At 55.5% G+C, this 19,775-nt stretch overlaps 1 protein-coding gene across 2 annotated transcripts; it reads left to right on the top strand.

The window, feature by feature from the left end:
• Window positions 1–13,733: 13,733 nt before the first annotated feature.
• LZTS3 (leucine zipper tumor suppressor family member 3) lies at window positions 13,734–19,247 on the top strand. 2 transcript variants are annotated; one of them, XM_066384293.1, is made up of 4 exons: window positions 13,734–14,098; window positions 14,708–15,201; window positions 15,488–16,354; window positions 16,667–19,247. In XM_066384293.1, the coding sequence occupies exons 1-4, from the start codon at window positions 13,870–13,872 to the stop codon at window positions 17,363–17,365; spliced, it is 2,289 nt and encodes a 762-aa protein (XP_066240390.1). In that variant the 5' UTR covers window positions 13,734–13,869; the 3' UTR covers window positions 17,366–19,247. The 2 variants fall into 2 exon arrangements, with proteins under 2 accessions (XP_066240390.1, XP_066240389.1); XM_066384292.1 differs by having other exon boundaries at window positions 14,071–14,180; window positions 14,724–15,201.
• Window positions 19,248–19,775: the final 528 nt, after the last annotated feature.

The following is a 19,775-nucleotide window of genomic DNA, read 5'->3' as shown; positions in this document are numbered from 1 at the left end:
GTGGCTCCGCCTCTGAGGCCACAGTGACACACAGCCCCATCCGTAAGGGGGAATGAGGTGGTGGTGGTCATCTAACGGGGAGCCCGCCAGTCGCCCAGGCGGCAGGTGCCTGGCCAAAGGCGGTATGTAGTCACCACGCGGCGAGGCCTTCCAGGTTGAGGAGAGGACGGGCGGGCGCAGAGAGTGGAAAGGATATTGGTTCATTGAGAGGCACGGCACGGTGCAGTGGGTGGAGGGAAGGGAAGAGCTAGGCCTAGGGGCCTGGCCGGACGGCATAGTGGATAGAGCGTCGGACTGGGATGCAGAGGACCCAGGTTCGAGACCCCGAGGTCGCCAGCTTGAGCGCGGGCTCATCTGGTTTGAGCAGAGCTCACCAGCTTGGACCCAAGGTCACTGGCTGGAGCAAGGGGTCACTCGGTCTGCTGGAGCCCCCCGGTCAAGGCACATATGAGAAAGCAGTCAAAGAACAACTAAGGAGCCGCAACGAAGAATTGATATTTATCATCTCTCCCTTCCTGTCTATCTGTTCTTCTCTCTGACTCTCTCTGTCTCTGCCACGAAAAAAATTTTTAAAAAGCCAGGCCAAAGAGAGATGGGCTGGGAAGGGGTTGGGTGCTGAGCCCGAGGTTTGGGCTGTTATCTAGGGGCGGCATCTGTTGATTGCTCTGAATCAGTAACTCATTTCTCAAACCTTTGCAATCATCGAGTCCCATCAGTAGGCGTTACTCCCATCAGCTTCCCCTTTTGTCCCCCCGAGTCCTGTTGGTGGGTCTCACCACCAGCCTTCACAAGTGCACGGTCCAGACAGACACCTCCAGTCCCAAGTCCCGCCCCAAGACCGAAAACCGTTCAGGTAACAATGTGTTTCTCAAACTGTTTTTGGCAGCGTCTCAGTAAGAAACCCATTGTACGTGAAGGACTCGGTACAGACGTGTGCCTACCTACAGGTGGCGGGGACAGAACTTGACAGCAGTCTGCTTCCTTGTCATCAAACGCCTGTCGACACTTGCTTCTCTGTTCTGTCATCTATGGATGGGGGCTACACAGACTTTATAACCCCCCAACAGAGCTCAGCCTACCGTTTGAAAAACGGGGTTCTAAGGGGCCCACTCCTTTTCTGTTGAGGACAAGGCCGAGGGGTCAGTGTCTGGGTGAAGAGTTGTGTATCAAATCTAACTTGATAGTCACAGAGCTATACCCATCGAGATGACAGTTGTCACACTGAAAAATAGTTTTACTTGGTTTATCCCGATACCATACATACTGTCATTTTTGGCTGGTTTATACATGATTTGATTACTCATTACAGCAGAACATCTATTCTAAGGGAACCTTATAAGAGAATGTACAAAATCCCAATACTCGCATGTCCAACTTACTCAAATGTAACCTTTTGCATGTAATATGCTAGATTCACTGACTGGTTTTAGTCCACTTTCACTTTCTTACATGATTTTACGATTTGCCTTCCATTTGCGATGTGATACCAAAGGGCACATTCATCATAGTAGCGATACTAGAATTAACCCTCTGAGAAGTGCGGACGTTCATGGACGTCCTCGTGCCTCCTGACCATCCAGAGTGCAATCATACATGTACGGTGGCAACATTTAAAAAAGGCAAATGTATGTTCTTATTTCCATAAATTGGTTATCAAACAAACATGATTTTAAGTTAATAAAACTGTAAATGGAACTAACTTCATTTTTTGAAAAAAACACAACTCACTCCCGGGGGTCAGCAAGCATGAAAAAAACTCACTGCCCAAAGGGTTAAAACTAATACTGCTCCAGCTGTATGCCGAGTGGGGAACGGAGATCTAACACATCTCTCGTTTTACTTTATGTCTGATCAACAGGGTAAGTAAGACACGTCAGTCTGTGGTGGCGCTAAACCCCACAGCCCACACACCAGGCTAGTTGTAGAGACACACGCTTGATGTCTTGTTGGGCAGTTGTCTTAATGCCTTTCTAGTTTGTGTGTATTCCTTCCGTCGTAATAAATACGAATGGATGAGAAACTATTGACCAAACAGTCCATCATCCCTGGGAAATTTTCATTTTTCCACATCTCAGCTACTGTCCCTGCTGGGTGACAGCAGCTCAGAGGAGGAGATGTGAGCAAACGGGCCATGAAGGACACCCAGGAAGTTTGGGCCGTGGCAGCAGGTAACAGAAGGTCCACTTAGCCATCATCACTGTGTCTGCAACGACGATGTAAAAAAGTTTGCCAAAGAGGCCTTCTGCCCGGCACGTTCAGCCCAGCTTTTACAAAAATGAAATCTGGTGACCTGTTTGGAGCTTGCTGTTTCCATAAAATGGGTTGAAGATTTGGGCATGGCCATAATTCTCACGATGCAATCATCATTTTGTTATCATTCCGCTGGGGGCTTTAGGAAGGACCGGCATGCTTCACAAAGAGATGCGTCTACGTCAGGGGTCTCAAACTCAACTCAGCATGTGGGCCGCAGAGCAAGATCACAGCCGTTCGGCGGGCCGCACTAGGTCTACAAAAGGCAACTGTTACGCAACACTTTTCTCACTGCAGTTGAAAACAAAAAATATCAGTACAACAAGCACAATCGTACATGCAGTTTACTCGGTGTCACAAAACGACCAGAAACTGTAGTTCGCATCACAACTGCTGTTAACTAAGCTAATATCTAGCTAGGATGCTAGAGAAATGAAAAATACAAATAGGCCCCTAGGCTTACTTAATTTTATCCAAAATATTTTGAACTTCGTGGATTAGTCTGCGGGCGCACAAAATTGTTCGGCGGGCCGCGAGTTTGAGACCCCTGGTCTACGTAAAGCTCATGGGGGGTGGTGGGTGGGGTGAGGGCTTCTATTCCTTTTCACTTTGTTTCTTCATATCTTGAAATGAGGTGTGCGCTGTGTAGGTCCAGATAAGCCTCTTTGTTCATATTTCCACAAAGCATCAATTAAGTGAGAACAGGAAAGAAAAATGAAATGTTAACAGAGGGACCCTGGGGAACATAAGAGCATAAACCCTCTATCTCAGGTTAAATGTGCCGTTATGAAGAACAGTGGTGAGAAGGAGAAGTCATTGTTGGTGTTTTTCCTTGAACTTGTTTCGTGGGCCCTGAGTGTGTGTATGTGAGTGTGTGTGTGTGTGTGTGTGTGTGTGTGTGAACATCAGCTAACTGGCTTAGAAGACGGCCTGGGAAAGACTCCAGCATACATACTTGGGTCATAAATGTTTTCGTTAGGGTTTTATATTGGTTTAGATAACCTCCAAGACCTTGACCGACTATTCCCAGGAAGGTTTCTTAACAATCCCGGAGGTTTTTATTTCCTCGTATACAGCAAGCACGGCTGTAGAATGCTTTAGCGTGGATTTGCGTGCCTAGTCTGCCCCCTAACTGGGTGTTTGGGTGGTCCCTGGAATTGCCTTGTCATCCCAGAAAAGAAGCCACAAGTCCCCTTCTGGATAACTTAGTGGGTACGATTCCCAGCGGTCACACTAGTCTGCTAATTTGATATATTTTTTTGATGATTTTTTTTTTTTATTTTTCCATTGAGAGGGCTGGGGGGAGGGAGAGAAAGAAGCATCGACTCATTGCTCCACTTAATTGTTGGCTGCTTCTCAGATGGGCCCTGACTGGGAATTGAACGAGAAGGACGCTCTAGCCATGGAGCCGCCCAGCCAGGGCCTGCTGACTCCATTTTGATTTGCATCTCCCCCCTATCGGCAGGGCTGACGGTGTTTCTAACAGCTTGTTGGCCATTTGTGTTCTGAGAAATGCTCTGTTTCTCTCTTTTACCAAGTACCTGCAGGCCCGGGAACTTTGCCGTTTCATTCGGCAAACGAACGTCGAGGGTCTAGTTTGTGCTCACTTTGGTTTTCTACCGCGGCTGTAACAAGGCCCCGCCAACTCGATGGTATCAACCAACACAAACGTATTGCCTTCTAGTTCTGTAGGTTAGAAGTTCAACGTGGGGCTTCCCGGGCTAAGATCAAGGTGGGGCTGTGTTCCTTTTGGAAGCTATTTTCCATCTTTAGGGGGCCACCGTATCCCTTGGCTCACGGCCCCCTTCCTCCCTCTCTAAAGCCAGCGACGTTGCCTCACTCTAACCAGTCTTCCATCGTCAGAGCTCCTCCTCTCTCTCTTCTGCCTTCCTCTCCTCCTTTCAAGGACCCTGTGTGTTGTTGTGAGTCGGGGGCGCAGAGAGAGAGATCAGCAGACAAAACCATCGTGGACTAGCAAAGGACCACCACTCGCTCAGGCAAATGGCCCTGAGTTTGCGCTGTGTCCTATTTTTATTCACAAGACTTCAAAAGGCTTGTTTACTTAATTGGCATAGCATCAAGCATAACTTTTACTTAAAGATACATGGAATACACCTGCATAATAGCTTAATAACAATATAATATCAAAAGGTATTAATTGCTATTGCTTCTATGGTTCCCACAACATTCCTCTCTTTATCTCAAGAAATAGCCTTGAAAGGAACAGAAATCTTAGGAGAATGTTTTACTGAGAAAAAAAGCCCAGCAACCGCCTTCAGTCACATAGACCTGTTTCAGTGACCCGCCTTCAAGTCACAAAACAATTCTCTGGGCAAAACATTCTTTTCTTGTTGGCTGTGTTCCCATCCAAGGCCATGCAATGGATTATTCTGCTACACCTGTGATTACCTTGGGCTTGCCTAGGATAATCTCCCTCTTTTAAGGTTATCTGGTTAGAAACTTTATTCTATCGACAACCTTAATTCGCCTTTGCCACGGAACCTAAGGTAGGTACGGGTTCTGGGGATTAGAACTGGGACGTCTTTGGGGGGTCATTATTCTGCTTAACAGAGTATTTAAGATGGGGATGTGACTTTTTTTTTAAATTTTATTTATTCATTTTTAGAGAGGAGAAAGACAGAGAGGGAGAAGGGGGGAGGAGCTGAAAGCATCAACTCCCATATGTGCCTTGACCAGGCAAGCCCAGGGTTTCAAACCGGCGACCTCAGCATTTCCAGGTCGACGCTTTATCCACTGCGCCACCACAGGTCAGGCAGGGATGTGACATTTTTAATAAGGATCCTGTCTACATGGATGCTGCAAGCTAGGGAGGAAGACAGATGATTAATCAATCACACCTTTCTTCTTTGATATCATTTTTCAGATTTTGGCATTAAAATTATTCTGCCTTTGTAAAGTGAATCTGGGAGATTTTCATCTTTTTCCTATGATTTGGAATGATTTCTTTATAGAACTCAGCCACAAGACGATCTAGGGCTAATACCACTTAACAGGGTAGATCTCCAGTTATTTTTGTGGTTATTGATGTTATTAAAATTGTAATTGAAATAATGGTTGTCAGTTTTTTCCTATTAATTTCATTAATAGACTGATATATTTTTTTGTTTGTTTTTGCTATGGTAATCAATGCATCGACTTTGTATATCTGTCATGTGACTTCGGATGGCATTTATTCCCAGAAACAGAATTGCTGGGTCTGAGAACATACACATTTCACATTTTTATATCTTACCCAATTGTCCTCCCCAAAGGTACCAGTATATTCGCTCAAAAACACTTGAGTTCCTGTTTCCCTGCACCCTTGCTAACATGGGAGATCATCGGTCTTTCTTATTTTTGTCAGTTTAACAGACTCTTCTCAGTTTTTTTTTATTTCCCTAGCTTTGCTGTGAGGATAGATTCTTGTTCTAACGGCCGCCCCTCTGCCACATTGGTGAGGGAGGGAGGGAGGGATTCCCACCCGAGGGTGAGAGGGACGGCCAGACACAAGACCTGATATTGGGCAGGTGAGCTTGACAGCAGTGTCATTAGTTACATATCCCCACAGCTGAGGGGAGGAGGACACCGCAAACCACACGGGGCCACAAAGGTGTCTCACTCTGGACCAGAGTGAACAGCCAGAAGCTCTGGGGGGGGGGGGGGGCTTTGTATCAGTAAGAGGATGAGGTGACCTCATCAGGTTGCGATCGGCTTGTTTGAATAACTCCATAGACTGGCAGAGCAGGAGCGCCACCTGGTCCATTCGATCAAGATTGTTTGGCTAGGGCCCTGGCCGGTTGGCTCAGTGGTGGAGTGTCGGCCTGGCATGCGGAAGTCCCGGGTTCGATTCCTGGCCAGGGCACACAGGAGAGGCGCCCATCTGCTTCTCCACCCCTCCCCCCCTCCTTCCTCTCTGTCTCTCTCTTCCCCTTCCGCAGCAAGGCTCTATGGGAGCAAAGATGGCCCTGGCGCTGGGGATGGCTTCTTGGCCTCTGCCCCAGGTGCTGGAGTGGCTCTGGTCGCAACAGAGCATCACCCCCTGGTGGGCAGAGCGTCGCCCCCTGGTGGGCGTGCTGGGTGGATCCCAGTCAGGCGCATGCGGGAGTCTGTCTGACTGTCTCTCCCCGTTTCCAGCTTCAGAAAAATAAAAAAAAAAAAAAAAAAAAAAAAAATTGTTTGGCTAGGGCAACTTTCGGTTAGGGACATCAGCGCCATTGGGAATCTTTATATCACTTTTGAGTCCCCCCAAACTTAATTACTGGTAGTCTTCAGCTGAGCAGAAGCCTTCCTGATAAACAGTTGATTAGTATATATTCGGTACCATATACATACATGCCACATCTTTACATCTGTGTAGATTTCTCTCAGCTGTGAACAGCACCATGTACAGTCTGTGTTTGTGTGCCCCTGTTTAGATAAACTTGAACTCTAGAATAGACCTTATAGTCTATAGTGACGAGCTTATAGTAGTAAATGATAAAATAGACTGGCATCTACATATATTTTATGCATTTATGACATACCTGACTTTTAAAAAGTTTTTTTTAAGATTTCTAGACCACGAGGTTCACCTGTGAGTTTTTTTTTTTTCAAATTGTTACAACTCTCCAAAAATTTTGTTTCCAATATATTAAATTGGAAAATAAATTCCCATAGAAGTGGACCTCTGCAGTTCAAACCCAGGTTGTTCAAGGGTCAACTATGTATAGTTTCAGGTGTACTTGCTACCATTTTAAAAAGCCAGAAGACAATAGGATAAGGACAAGAGACTCTTGAGGGGAAGAGTCTGAGACTCAAAGTCAAGCCACCATTTCGGTACCATTTTTTTTTTCTGCACAGGAGAGAACATTCTCACCCAAGACCAAGGCTTAGACAAAACATGCTATTCAGGAGCCCTCCCTGAAATCACCAGGGGAGTGAGACATGGGTCTGAGGAAAGAAAAAAAAACTTAGAGCATGAAAAAAAAAACTGGCAATGACATTGATAACAGAGGGCTGGCAAACGCCAAAAACAAGGACTGAAAAGAGGATTTAGTGGCTTTAAAAAAAAAAAAGTTGATGAGATCGGATCACTTACAACAAAATGGTGGGATCTTGATAACATTATATGAAATGAAATAAGTAAATCAGAAAAAAACAAGAACTGCAGGATTCCATACATTGGTGGGACATAAAAATGAGACTAAGAGACATGGACAAGAGAGTGTTGGTTACGAGGGGCGGGGGGAGGGAAGGAGGGAGGGGGGGAGGGGGGGAGGGGAGGGACACAAAGAAAACTAGAAAGAAGGCGACGGAGGACAATCTGACTTTGGGTGATGGGTATGCAACAGAATTGAATGACAAGATAACCTGGACAGGTTTTCTTTGAATATATGTACCCTGATTTATTGATGTCACCTTATTAAAATTAATAAAAATTTATTTATTAAATAAAAAAGTGTAGCCTAACCAGGCGGTGGCACAGTGGATAGAGCGTCGGACTGGAATGCGAAGGACCCAAGTTCGAGACCCCGAGGTCACCAGCTTGAGCGCGGGCTCATCTGGTTTGAGCAAAAAGCCCACCAGCTTGAACCCAAGATCACTGGCTCCAGCAAGGGGTTACTCCGTCTCCTGAAGGCCCGCGGTCAAGGCACATATGAGAAAGCAATCAATGAACAACTAAGGTGTTGCAGTGCGCAATGAAAAACTAATGATTGATGCTTCTCATCTCTCTCCGTTCCTGTCTGTCCCTCTCTATCCCTCTCTCTGACTCACTCTATGTCCCTGTAAAAAAAAAAAAAATGTGTAAACAAAAGCTGGGCCTGTCATCCTGGATTACTTAAATATAAGTAGGTGTGAGAGTAGCAGGCCAGGAGGTGGAAAGGCACATTGAAATTGTGTGAAGAGAAATATAAAAATAAATTATTTGTCATTGACTAATAACTTGTGAACTATAAACTGTGTTTTTATTTAGTAAACTTACAGGCAAGCATCAGGAGAATTGAAAAACTGGCTTTCTGCCTTGCAAACCCTATAGAAGAGAAAAGCAAATATGAAAAAAATTCAGAAAACAGAAAATAGTAAAGTAAATACTTTAAGAAAAAATAGGCTGACAGAGAACCAAACAAATCAGCTATAACAGCAGAGATACAATGGGTTAAATCTCAGCCAGAGTGGAGGCACTGCGGGGGTTTTAGGGCAGACCCCTTGTACCTCCAAGCTTTTGCTAATGCTGAACCTTAGAGGCCTGACTTGCTTTCCCGCCTTATTTAAGGCTAAGATCCTAGTTCCACGGCAGACCTCTTACTCCAGGCAGTCCTCCAGGGCCACCCCAGGCGGGATGAGCACTCCCTGCATAGAACACAGCACGGCACGTGCGTTCGAAGCTGCTGTTCCGGGTTGGGGAGGAAGTCCCCACCTCCTTCTCTCACCCCAGGACGAGGCCTGCGGGACGGGGTCGGGCCTCCTCCCACGTGCAGGGCACAAGGTGAAAGCGCTGCAACCCTGCTGGACTGTAATGGGCATCTTTTTCCGCTGGTCGCTCGCCTTTCCCCCCAGACGGTGAGCATTCCCGAGCAGCAAGTTTCCAATGGGCTCGGTTTGCTGACAGATGCAGTCAAGGCCCCTGGAAGCCTCCCCCCACACACCCTCCTGCGGTCCCCGCGCGGGGGCGGGCCTTCCCACGGCGGTGTCGGATCCACCCGTGACGGCTCGCCCCGCCCCCACGTGCAGACTTTCAGAGGGTCTCGTGGTGTCCACTGGGAGACCGCGGCGGAAGAGCGGGCGCCGAAGAGGAATGGGGCTCTGGGCTCGGCGTCGGGAGCCCCTTCCCCAAACCAGAAGGGCCGCTTCTCGTCGCCACCGATGTGGGGTTCAGGAAGGCGTGGCCACGTTGGGGATGTTGGAGAGACGGGGGGCTTAGCCCAAGGGTCTTGGGGGTAACGGGCGATGGACAGGGGGGCGCAGGGAAGACTCGCGGCGCCCTGGAGAGGTGCACGGAGGGGTCCCCGGCGCAGGCCGGGACGCAGCGAGCAAAGCGTTAAAGCCCGGGGCCCCGCCCCGGCCCGGGGATTGGCGGCTCCGGGGGGCGTGGCCGGGGCGGGCCCGCGTTTGCCGCAGCTGCGGGTGGGCGGGGCCCGGGCGGGGAGCGGGAGGGGCGCGGAGCCGAGCCGGGCCCGCGCCGCGCGCCCCGCCGGGCGGGCTTCGGGCTGCGCCAGTGAGCCGGGCCGGTGGCGTCGGTTCCGAAGACACCCCCCCCGCCAGACCCTGAGGCAGCGAGTAAGTGAGGCAGGCCCCCCGCGGCGCCCCTCCCGGCTCCGACCTATCGCTGTGCCCTCTGCACCGCGAGGCTCAGCCGTCCGGCGGGACCCCGAGCTGGGGAGGGGGCGCGTCCCGCGGCCGGGGTCCCGGGGTCGGGGGGAGAGGAGTGGAGATGAGGCCGATGATGTCATGTATGCTTCGTGGGGCCTGGGGAGCGATGGAGGCCGGAGGGGGTGCGGCCCGGATTATGTCACCTCTTCCCTCTGCGCCCCGCCCCCCGGGGCCACCCGCGTTGGGGAGCACGGGGAGGTGAGGGCGGGATTTCCCCCGCCGCAGAGACCCCCGGGCACCTTCTCGGGACGGCGTGTGGCCGGGGGGTCTCTATCTGTGGCGCTGCGGGCTGTGGGCTGTTGGTGAATGGCGAACACCCCCACCCCTCCGTGCAGAGACTCGTGTGTGCGCGCGTGTGTGCGCCGGGTGGCGGGGGGGTGGGGGCGCTGTCAGCCCCCACAGCCCTGAAACATGGGCTTCATCAGAACCAGGTTCTCGAGAATGGGCCCTCTTCCCCCGCTGTCGCCAAAGGAAGATGGCTCTTCCCTCACGCATCCCAACCAAGAAGTTCTGGAGACCTCTGCACCCCCGAAAGATTTACAGTGCCCCCTGATCTCTGGTTTTTTTAGTCCTTCTTCCCGGAAGACCTTCCTGGTTTTCCTGTCTGGATCCATTGCCTGTTTGCATTACCCATTACTAGCCATCCCTTACATACTCTCTCTGCATTCCCTCAGTGCCAGAGCCCAGAGATCCCCAGGACTTTGCCATCTGTGCCCCCTGGGCACCCACAGGTCAGCGCCAGGGAAGCCTCAGGGTGAAATCTCCCTGAAGGAGCCTGAGCCAAGTGCTCCGAGACCCTCCTTCGCTATGGGCTGTGGGGGCTGCTGTCCAGAGAGGCGGCATTTGGATTGGGCCTTGAAGGATGCAGGATGGGCAGAGATCTGGGAAGAGGTTGTGTGTGGGAGTGGAGAGGGGCTCCGGTCAGGGGCGGCAGGATGGGCAGTGCCAGAGGCTCTGGGGGCCCTGCTGCCAGCTCTGCTCTGGTTCCGGGGGCTGAGAGGAATGCCGGGCATTTTACCCAGAATACATGTGCTCCTTAAGGTTTCTCCTGTGAGCAGGTGTGAGGACCTGAGGTGAAAGAGCCAGAGCCTGCAGACAGCCCACCCCTAGTTTATCCTTGGGGCCTAGGCCTCCTGAACTCCCACGAGGCGACTGCACTCATGGAGGAATCTGGACAGAGCAGGGACAAGATCAGCTTTGCCCTTTAAGAAAGAGTCCCCTGGCAGTTTCGCAGGGGAAAGGTTTGCAGGGGGAGAAAGGTCAGGGAGGAGCCCCCAGCAAGAAATCTTTAGGAGGTGAAGGGGCTGGGTTTGGGACCTCCGAGACCCCAAGAGAAAGTGGGGCATTCCAAGCTTTGGGAGGAACACCGGGAGGGAGGGGCCAGGCGGTCACTGTGGGTTGGAGGGGCCTGCCCATGTAACCTACAGGCAGGATCCATTTAGCCCCTCTGTGACTGCGAATGCTGTAAGTTGTGTCCCAGACACTGAGGGTTGATGGGACAGAGACAGAGGTAGAGTCAGACATCAGGCTGTCGTCCAGGTTGTCGAGCTGATGCCACGAGGCTGCTCCTTGCAGGCCACACACTCAGCTACCTGGGCAGTTCAGGATTCTGACCCACAGACCAAGCTCAACTCAGTTTCTGCCTAGCCAGGGAAACATATGCTGCTCCTTGCCCTGCTGGGGCTTTGAGGAGACAAGCTGGGAGTAGGCAAGAGTCAGGGAAGGCTTGCGTGGGATTAGCCACGATAGATTAGAATTATGGCAAGAAGCTTTTGGGGGAGTGAGGCTTGAGGGAGAGCTGCTTGGGGCTGGCAGTAAAGGATTCCCAGGTAAAGCACAAATATAAGAGGCTTAGGAGACAGTCCTGGGACCTCGTTTCCATCCGGGACTCTGGGTATCCACGCCGGACTGGGGACCACACACACTCTAGGGAAACAGTGGAGCAGGGTGGTATATGACCAGCCCGGAATGATGGTCTGGGCCCCACACACACACACACACACTACCCTGGAATGCTGATGATGCCTGTCTCCTATCCAGTATGCACCAGACCTCTTTCTCTGGTCTTCCCCAAAGCACCTGTTCCGCCCCCAAACACTCTCCCCCCATGTCGTGTTAAATGTGTCACACCCATGCTGTTGCCCCAGCCCAGACCCTCCCTTGCCCCCAACCACCTGATTCTTCTTTCCTGGATTTCACAGGAGGTAGGAGTAGTGCATGCCGGCATTGCACCTTTGAGTTTACAAATCAGCTTTGCGAACGTTATCCTCGATCACTCCCTTGATGAACGTGATCACGTCTGAGGTTGGCTCCTGCCCACACCCTGGCCTCTGGTGCCCCCCCACCCTCGCCTAGCTCTCCAATCTGACTATGGGTGCCTTCCCTCCGCATATCAACACACTCAGGTTTCTACCACGTTTAATTTTAAAATTAGAAGAAGAAAAAAAAAAAGCCCCTGAATCCCAAACCACTTCAGCGCCTGCCTTCTCTGGCTTTCTCTTCGCAGGGAGCTTTCCACCTTTCCCTCCAGACCTCTCTACTCCCGCAGTCTGGCTCTGCCCCGAGGGAGCTGAGACCACTCTCTCATAGACACCGTCCAAATGCAGGGCATACTCTCCGACCCCAGTTCTGCCCGGTTCCTTTCTAAGGCCAGAATGGCGCCCACATTCTTGAAGGCGCCCCCTCACAGCTTGGTCTAGGGGGCCTGCCTTCTCCTGGCCTCCTCCCTGCTCCTACACTGTCTCTCGGGCTTCTGGGGCTCGGTTACCCTCGCTAGTTGCTGGGCCCCACCCACGCACACTACCCTGGAATGCTGATGATGCCTGTCTCCTATCCAGTCACCTGTTCCTCCCCCAAACACTCTCCCCCTATGTCGTGTTAAATGTGTCACACCCACCCTGTTGCCCCAGCCTAGACCCTCTCTTGCCCCTACCACCTGAAACCCATCTGTATGAAGTTGTATCAGTTCTTCTTCCCAAATCCTGCCCTGGTCTACCTACTGGTTCCCAACCTCAGGCTGCTCAGCCTCCGTCCTCTTTTGGCCCGTTCTTGACCCTGCAGCAGGGGTGGTGAGAGAAGGGGGTCATGATTAGAATGGGAGGGGGGTTTCTGAGCCGAGGGGTAGCCGGGCGGGCCTATGCTGGGAGTGGAGGCAGAGCAGGGACTCGGGTGAGGCCCCAGAGGCAGGTTCCTAGGCCACCACAATAAGAAGGTCCTCGCTCTCTCTGGGTCTCCCCCTGCTGATCCTGTGTGTCTCCTGGGCCCTAGGTGACAGGCTGGCTGAGGGAGGGAGGTGGCACAGTGCTGTTCTCCACGCCTAGGGAGCTGGCTCCGAGACAGAGTGGAATTTCACAAAGGCAGCGCAGACCAGCTTGGTGGCGAACTCTCCAACCACCCAGGGCTGTGACTCCGGGTGTGGTGGTCTGAAGGTGGCCGAAGGGGAGTAGTGGTGCGTCCGGCTCCCCTGGTCTGGGGCCTGGTAGGACGGACACATTAGAAGAGGTCATCGGGGTAGAAGACCGTCTGAGGCGTGTTCAAGGGGCTGTGGGGTACCACCTAGACGCCTTCACCTCGGTCGAGCAGGCTTCCCTGCCTGGCTTCCGGTGGGAGTAGGGGATCAGTGTCTGTAGGGCGCCTGCTGCCCCTGCCAGGCTGGACTGTTTGGATCTCTGGGACAGGTGTTCCCAGGTGCGGACTTGAGACAAAGGAACCAGGAAGTAGGGCCTCCCTGAGCACAGGTAACCCGAGGCCCTGCTGGCCCTGTTTCTGTGTGCTGACCTTGGGGGGCGGGGGTGCACGCCCACTGAGGGGCGCCGAGGAATTCACGGTGCACTGAGCAGGGTCAAGGTCCACAGGGAGTGGGAGAGGGGAGTAATCCTGGAAGTCTTCCCGGAGGCAGTGAATTTGTAGCGGGGTTCCGCGGCACGGGATCTACGGGGGCGCCCCAGGGAGCGCAGGCCCCGCCTATCCCCGCCCACCTGTGGGAAAGGCAGGCCCCGGGGGAGGCTCGGCGGCTCCGGCTGCTGGCGGCGTTGCGTCCTCCGCCCCGGCCACAGCCGGCTGGGGTTCTCTGCCGAGGGCCAGACGCGGGGGCGGGGGCGCTCTGTGTCAAGCTTCGGTGCGGCCCACTTGGGAAGACCTGTGGGAGCGCTCCTTGGCCACGCGCTGCAGCCGCGGTCCCCAGCCGGCCGCAGGGGCCGGGGCGTGCCTGTAGTGGCCCAGGGGCGCGCTGCAAAGGCAGCTCCTGCTCCCGCCCGTTCTGCGACCCCGATGCTCTCTGGCGCCTGTAGCCTGGGGGTGTTTGGCACGTGGCAGCTCTGCGAGGTAGGTCCCTCGTTCCTCCCATTTCACAGCGAAGAAAACTGCAGGCCAGGATGGCTCTGTTGGCTCGTCCAAAGTCGCGCAGCTGGTTCGGGCCCAGCCCCGACTGTGAGAGTGAGGCGCATGGCCCCTGCAGACCGGGCCTCGGAGGGCCCCAAGCTTGAGGACCTGTCGGCCCTTTCACCCCCCTTGGAAAGACCAGGAGAGGAGCCTGCCCGGCAGTGAGCCGCCGCTTCTGCCTTTGACTGCAACACCCTAGGGTAGGGCGCTGGGAAGGACCCCAACCCCCATCTTTGGGTAGGGGTGGGTTTCTCTCTTTGCTCTGACTTCTGAGGTCCCCTCTTAGATTCAGATACTGCCGTCCCCTTCCAATGCCATCTCCCCGCCCGGGAGGTTGGGGTGTAGGGGCCCAGACCCAGGATAAAGAAGCCTTAAGTTCTGGAGGTTGCAGTGAAGAGGGGCAGGGGCCACTGAGTCTGGGAGGCTCATGGAGAAGGGGGGGTTGAGGAGTGAGATACAGAGTTGAGTGACGCTGGGGGGTGGGGGGGCGATGTGCATGGTGTCCGGGGCTTCGGCTTTGTCAGGTGGGCTGCAGGCAGGCCCTGTGATGGAGGGATCATCACCCTTCCCTCAGCCCCGTCCTGTCACCTAGTTGCTGGGGAATTCTTGTCTCTGTTGTAGGGAAGGGGACAGTGAGAGGCACGGTGTGGGTGCTGCTGGGGCTGACTTAGCTGGTGTGGTGTGGTGTGAGGGGTCTGGGGGGGGGGGTCTGACCAATCTCTGCTTTCCCACCTTGCCCACAGTGCCCCCCCTGGCTCAGTCATGGCGAAGCTGGAGACCCTGCCTGTGCGCGCTGACTCAGGGCGGGACCCCCTCCTGGCCTTTGCCCCGCGGCCCTCTGAACTCGGACCCCCAGACCCTCGCCTGGCCATGGGCAGTGTGGGCAGTGGGGCGGCCCATGCCCAGGAGTTCGCCATGAAGAGCGTGGGCACCCGCACGGGGGGTGGGGGCAGCCAGGGCAGTTTCCCCGGCCCCCGTGCTGGTGGCAGTGGGGCTGGCAGGGAGAGGCCAGGCCGCTACCCTTCCGAGGACAAAGCTCTCGCCAATTCCCTCTACCTCAATGGCGAGCTGCGGGGCAGTGACCACACGGACGTCTGTGGCAATGTGGTGGGCAGCAGCGGCGGCAGCAGCAGTAGCAGCAGCAGTGACAAGGCCCCACCCCAGTATCGTGAGCCCAGCCACCCACCTAAGCTCCTGGCCACCTCTGGCAAACTAGACCAGGTCAGTCTCCCCGGCCTTTTTCTGGGGGTGAGAGGCAGCCCAGAAGGGAAGATGGAGGCTGGGCTTGGAGGGCGGGTCCTTGCGGGCCAAGTCCAGCTGGTGGGTCCAGGGCAAAAACTGGGCTTGGGTGGGCCATGAGGTCGAGGCCCAGCCCTGAGTGACTCCTGGGATGGAGACCAATGGGAGTGGGAGGGAGGGCTGAAAAGTCTCAGCCAAAGGGCAGAGGCTGGGGTCCAGGCAAAGGCCTGGCCCTGATGCCCACGCCCTCTGCCTTGCTTTCACTCAGTGCTCAGAGCCGCTAGTCCGGCCTTCAGCCTTCAAGCCCGTTGTACCCAAGAACTTCCACTCCATGCAGAACTTGTGTCCCCCACAGACCAGCGGGACCCCTGAGGGACGACAGGGTCCCGGTGGCCTCAAGGGTGGACTGGATAAGTCTCGGACCATGACCCCAGCAGGTGGGGGCGGAGGCGGCCTCTCCGACTCAGGCCGGAACTCACTGACGAGCCTGCCCACCTACAGCTCTAGCTATAGCCAGCACCTGGCGCCCCTCAGTGCCTCCACCAGCCACATCAATCGCATCGGCACTGCCAGCTACGGCAGCGGGAGCGGCAGTGCCAGCAGCGGTGGTGGGTCGGGCTACCAGGACCTGGCAGCCTCCGACAGTGGGCGGGCCTCCAGCAAGAGCGGGTCGTCCTCCTCCGTGGGGCGGCCTGGCCACCTGGGATCGGGCGAGGGCGGAGGTGGAGGCCTGCCGTTCGCGGCCTGCTCGCCGCCCTCGCCCAGCGCTCTGATCCAGGATCTGGAGGAGCGGCTGTGGGAGAAGGAGCAGGAGGTGGCCGCCCTGCGGCGGAGCCTGGAGCAGAGCGAGGTGGCGGTGGCCCAGGTGCTGGAGGAGCGGCAGAAGGCCTGGGAGCGCGAGCTGGCCGAGCTCAGGCAGGGCTGCAGCGGGAAGCTGCAGCAGGTGGCCCGCCGCGCCCAGCGCGCCCAGCAGGGCCTGCAGCTGCAGGTGCTGCGGCTGCAGCAGGACAAGAAGCAGCTGCAGGAGGAGGCGGCCCGGCTGATGCGGCAGCGGGAAGAGCTCGAGGACAAGGTGGCCGCCTGCCAGAAGGAGCAGGCCGATTTCCTGCCCCGGATGGAGGAGACTAAGTGGGAGGTGCGGGTCAGGGGGCCTGGGCCTTCTCCCCGGGCTCCCCTTACTTCTGTCCCTCTGGGGCCACCGGGATCGCCCGGGGGAGGGAGCGCGGTGAGGAGGGCGGGGCACAAGATGGATGAGGACCAGAGCTGGCCCTGGGCGGGCTGGGATTGGCCCTGTGCGTCTGGAGCCCAGAAGGGACCCTGAGTGTCACTTCTGGTCAGTGCAATGCCCTGGGGAAGCTTGGTGCCCCCGGGAGCTGGGAGGAGGGGCGGGGTGGGGGGAGCGGAGCTCCGCCTTCACCCCCCCTGCCCCTCCCTTCCCCGGCCCCAGGTGTGCCAGAAGGCCGGGGAGATCTCCCTCCTCAAGCAGCAGCTGAAGGACTCGCAGGCCGACGTGTCCCAGAAGCTGAGTGAGATCGTGGGGCTGCGCTCGCAGCTGCGCGAGGGCCGGGCCTCGCTGCGGGAGAAGGAGGAGCAACTGCTCAGCCTGAGGGACTCCTTCGGCAGCAAGCAGGCCAGCCTGGAGCTGGCCGAGGCCGAGCTGCCCGCCTCCTGCCTCAAGCCGGCGCTGACCCCCGTGGACGCCCCCGAGCCGCAGGACGCGCTCGCCACCTGCGAGAGCGACGAGGCCAAGATGCGCCGGCAGGCCGGGGTGGCCGCCGCCGCCTCCTCGGTCTCCTTGGATGGGGAGGTGGAGGCGGGCGGGGAGAGCGGGACCAGGGCCCTGCGGCGGGAGGTGGGGCGGCTGCAGGCCGAGCTGGCGGCGGAGCGGCGGGCTCGCGAGCGCCAGGGGGCCAGCTTCGCAGAGGAGCGCCGCGTGTGGCTGGAGGAGAAGGAGAAGGTCATCGAGTACCAGAAGCAGCTGCAGCTGAGCTACGTGGAGATGTACCAGCGCAACCAGCAGCTGGAGCGGCGGCTGCGGGAACGCGGGGCTGCGGGGGGGGCCAGCACACCCACCCCCCAGCACGGCGAGGAGAAGAAAGCCTGGACCCCCTCCCGCCTCGAGCGCATCGAGTCCACAGAAATCTGACCCCTGACCTGGGCGTGCGGACTTTTGACAAATGCCCTGTCAAAGGCCAGAGTCCCCAGGGTCCCCCCATTACCACCACCACCATCGTGCTTCCCCACCTTCCCCGTGTCCCCAGACCAAAGAGGTTCTCAAAGCAGCTGTGACCAGGTCCCTCCTCCTCTCCCTGCACTGAGTGCTGTCCTAGCGCGACCACTGCCCCTGCAGGCAGCCCACTCGGAGTCTCCTTCCGCGCGCGCGCGCGGGGAGGGCACAGACAGGGGGAGGGCAGGCGAGTGGGGCCCTCCCTCGTTGGGGACGGAGGCGGCAGGCCTGCAGTGCCGTGAGGTGCCCCAGCCCCGAAGGGTCTGGCCCGCTGCTGTGGCCACCCTGTGTCCAGTGACGTTCTGTCTGTGCTCACCCCCGAGGCCGTGGACCCTGAGGGGTCTGCATGGGGTCTGCTGAAGTGGATAGACCTGGGGCTCCTGGCCTCTCTCCTTCCTGCCCTGTTCTCCCTCTCCTGGGCAGATTGGCAGGACGAGTGGGAGCAGATGGCCTGCCTGCGGTTGAGAGGGCTACCTGCCCAGCCCCTCCCCCCCGAGGTCTCGTGGGCTCAGGCCTCAGAACCTGGCTTGGTCCTGAGTGTGTGTCCATTTGTGTGTGTTGGGGGAGGGATGGGCTGGGGCTGGAGGCTTTAGTGCCCAGGAAAGATTTGCCCTCCTGTTCCTGGGTAGGGTCCCCTGGAGGCTTCTAAGCTCTCCCCCCATCCCCACCTGCACCCCCACCACACCCCCTTTCTGGCCAGGATCCAAGGGCAATAGCCTCGTCTGCTTGGCTGACCCCACACCCTGGGCCACTGTCTGGTTCTATCTATAGCTATGAAGTGCTGCCTGCCTCTCAGGCACTCCCTGCACCCAGTTCCTGAGGTCACGAGTGTCTGTGATGTCTTCCCGACTCCATTCCCCCAGCCTCCTCTGCTTTCAGCTCTGAATATCATTGTCCCAGGCCACCTCTTCCCTCAAACCTCACCTTTTCTTCCGGTAGAAAATTCTGCTTGATATTTGGTGCACTGCCCACTTCCAAGTTCCACTGGGCCCAAGCCTGAGCCTGAGGCCCTTGTTTTGGGGGGTTGGGGGAGTGGTTGTGATTGCCCTTGAAGAAGGCTGACCTGAGAGGAACACTGACCCTTGGGTTCCCGAGGCCCCGAGGTAGTCCACTGTTTGCCCGGTGTAGGCCTGGCATGGCCCTCAGTGGGGTTGGGACAGCCAATATGGCTTCCTCCTCTGGGGGCCGTCTCAGAGTCCATCTCCCCAAAGTAGGAAGGGAAAGGCAAAATTTCTAATTCACCAGCAATAAAAATTGGAGGAGGCTCGGCCTTTGTATTTCTCTCTTTTCAGCCTCTTCCTCCCACCCCCCACCCCCAAGACAAGGTTTGGGGGCAGGGTAGAAAGAGCTGGCAACTACTGTGAGCAAGTGCCCTAACCCCTGACCAGCCTCCTCCCCTGACTGGTGACTGTTGAACAAGCTGTGCGTCCCCCGTGAAAATAGGAGTGCCCCTCTGTTGTGGCCTCTGTCTCTTTGCACAGCCCCTTCCGGTGGCCCTCACCGAGCTCTGAATTGGGTTAGGGGGCCCATCCTGGTCATCACTGCCCTTTTCCACTCACCCCTCAGTGCACCTGGCCCAGAACTCGGGCCTGGGCCACAGGGGCAGGGGGAAGAAGAGAAGGCGTGAGTAGGAAAATAAATAAATAAATAAAAAGAAAGAAAAATTATTAACAGACTCAGCTTTGGGACTTCCAACCACAAAAGAAATTATATATAAATATATATAAATATATATCTCTACCATATGTGATGGAAAGACTTTGTTTTCTTTTCCCAAAGAAATAAAATGGAGAAAGCCTCTTGAGTGGCATTCTTTGGCCTGTTTGTGTCTTTGCAGGTGAAGGGGGTGTGGAGGGCAAAGCGGGAGTAAACAGATTCCCCAGAGGAGGCACGAGACTGGAGGTGCTCACTGGGCCGTGCCGGAGGTTGGCTCAAAGCCCAAGCTCTTCTGTGGTGCCTGGGAGGAGTGATGGCTCCACATTTCTGCCCAGTGGGGCCTTCTTTTAAGAACGCTGCCCAAAAGTAAAAATCTTAAAAATAATAGTAACAATAAAAGAATGTTGCCCAAGCCCTGGCCAGATAGCTCGGTTGGTTAGAGCATCATCCTAAAAGTACACAGGTTGCCGGTTCAATCCCCAGTCAGGACACATACAGGAACAGATCGATGTTCCTATCTCTCTCATTCTCCCTTTCTCTCGCCCTAAAATTAATAAAATAAACATTGGGGGGGGGGGAAGAATGTCGCCAAAAGGGTTTCAAGTTGGTTTCAGCTCAGAATCTGGACACCAGGCTGCTGGCCAGAGGCAGGTGTTGTCCTTTATGATCATTT

Source organism: Saccopteryx leptura, chromosome 5 (genome assembly GCF_036850995.1).
Source record: "Saccopteryx leptura isolate mSacLep1 chromosome 5, mSacLep1_pri_phased_curated, whole genome shotgun sequence".
Lineage (NCBI taxonomy): Eukaryota > Metazoa > Chordata > Mammalia > Chiroptera > Emballonuridae > Saccopteryx > Saccopteryx leptura.
The sequence above is the reverse complement of the archived record's forward strand: the minus strand, read 5'-3'. Positions and strand labels throughout refer to the sequence as shown.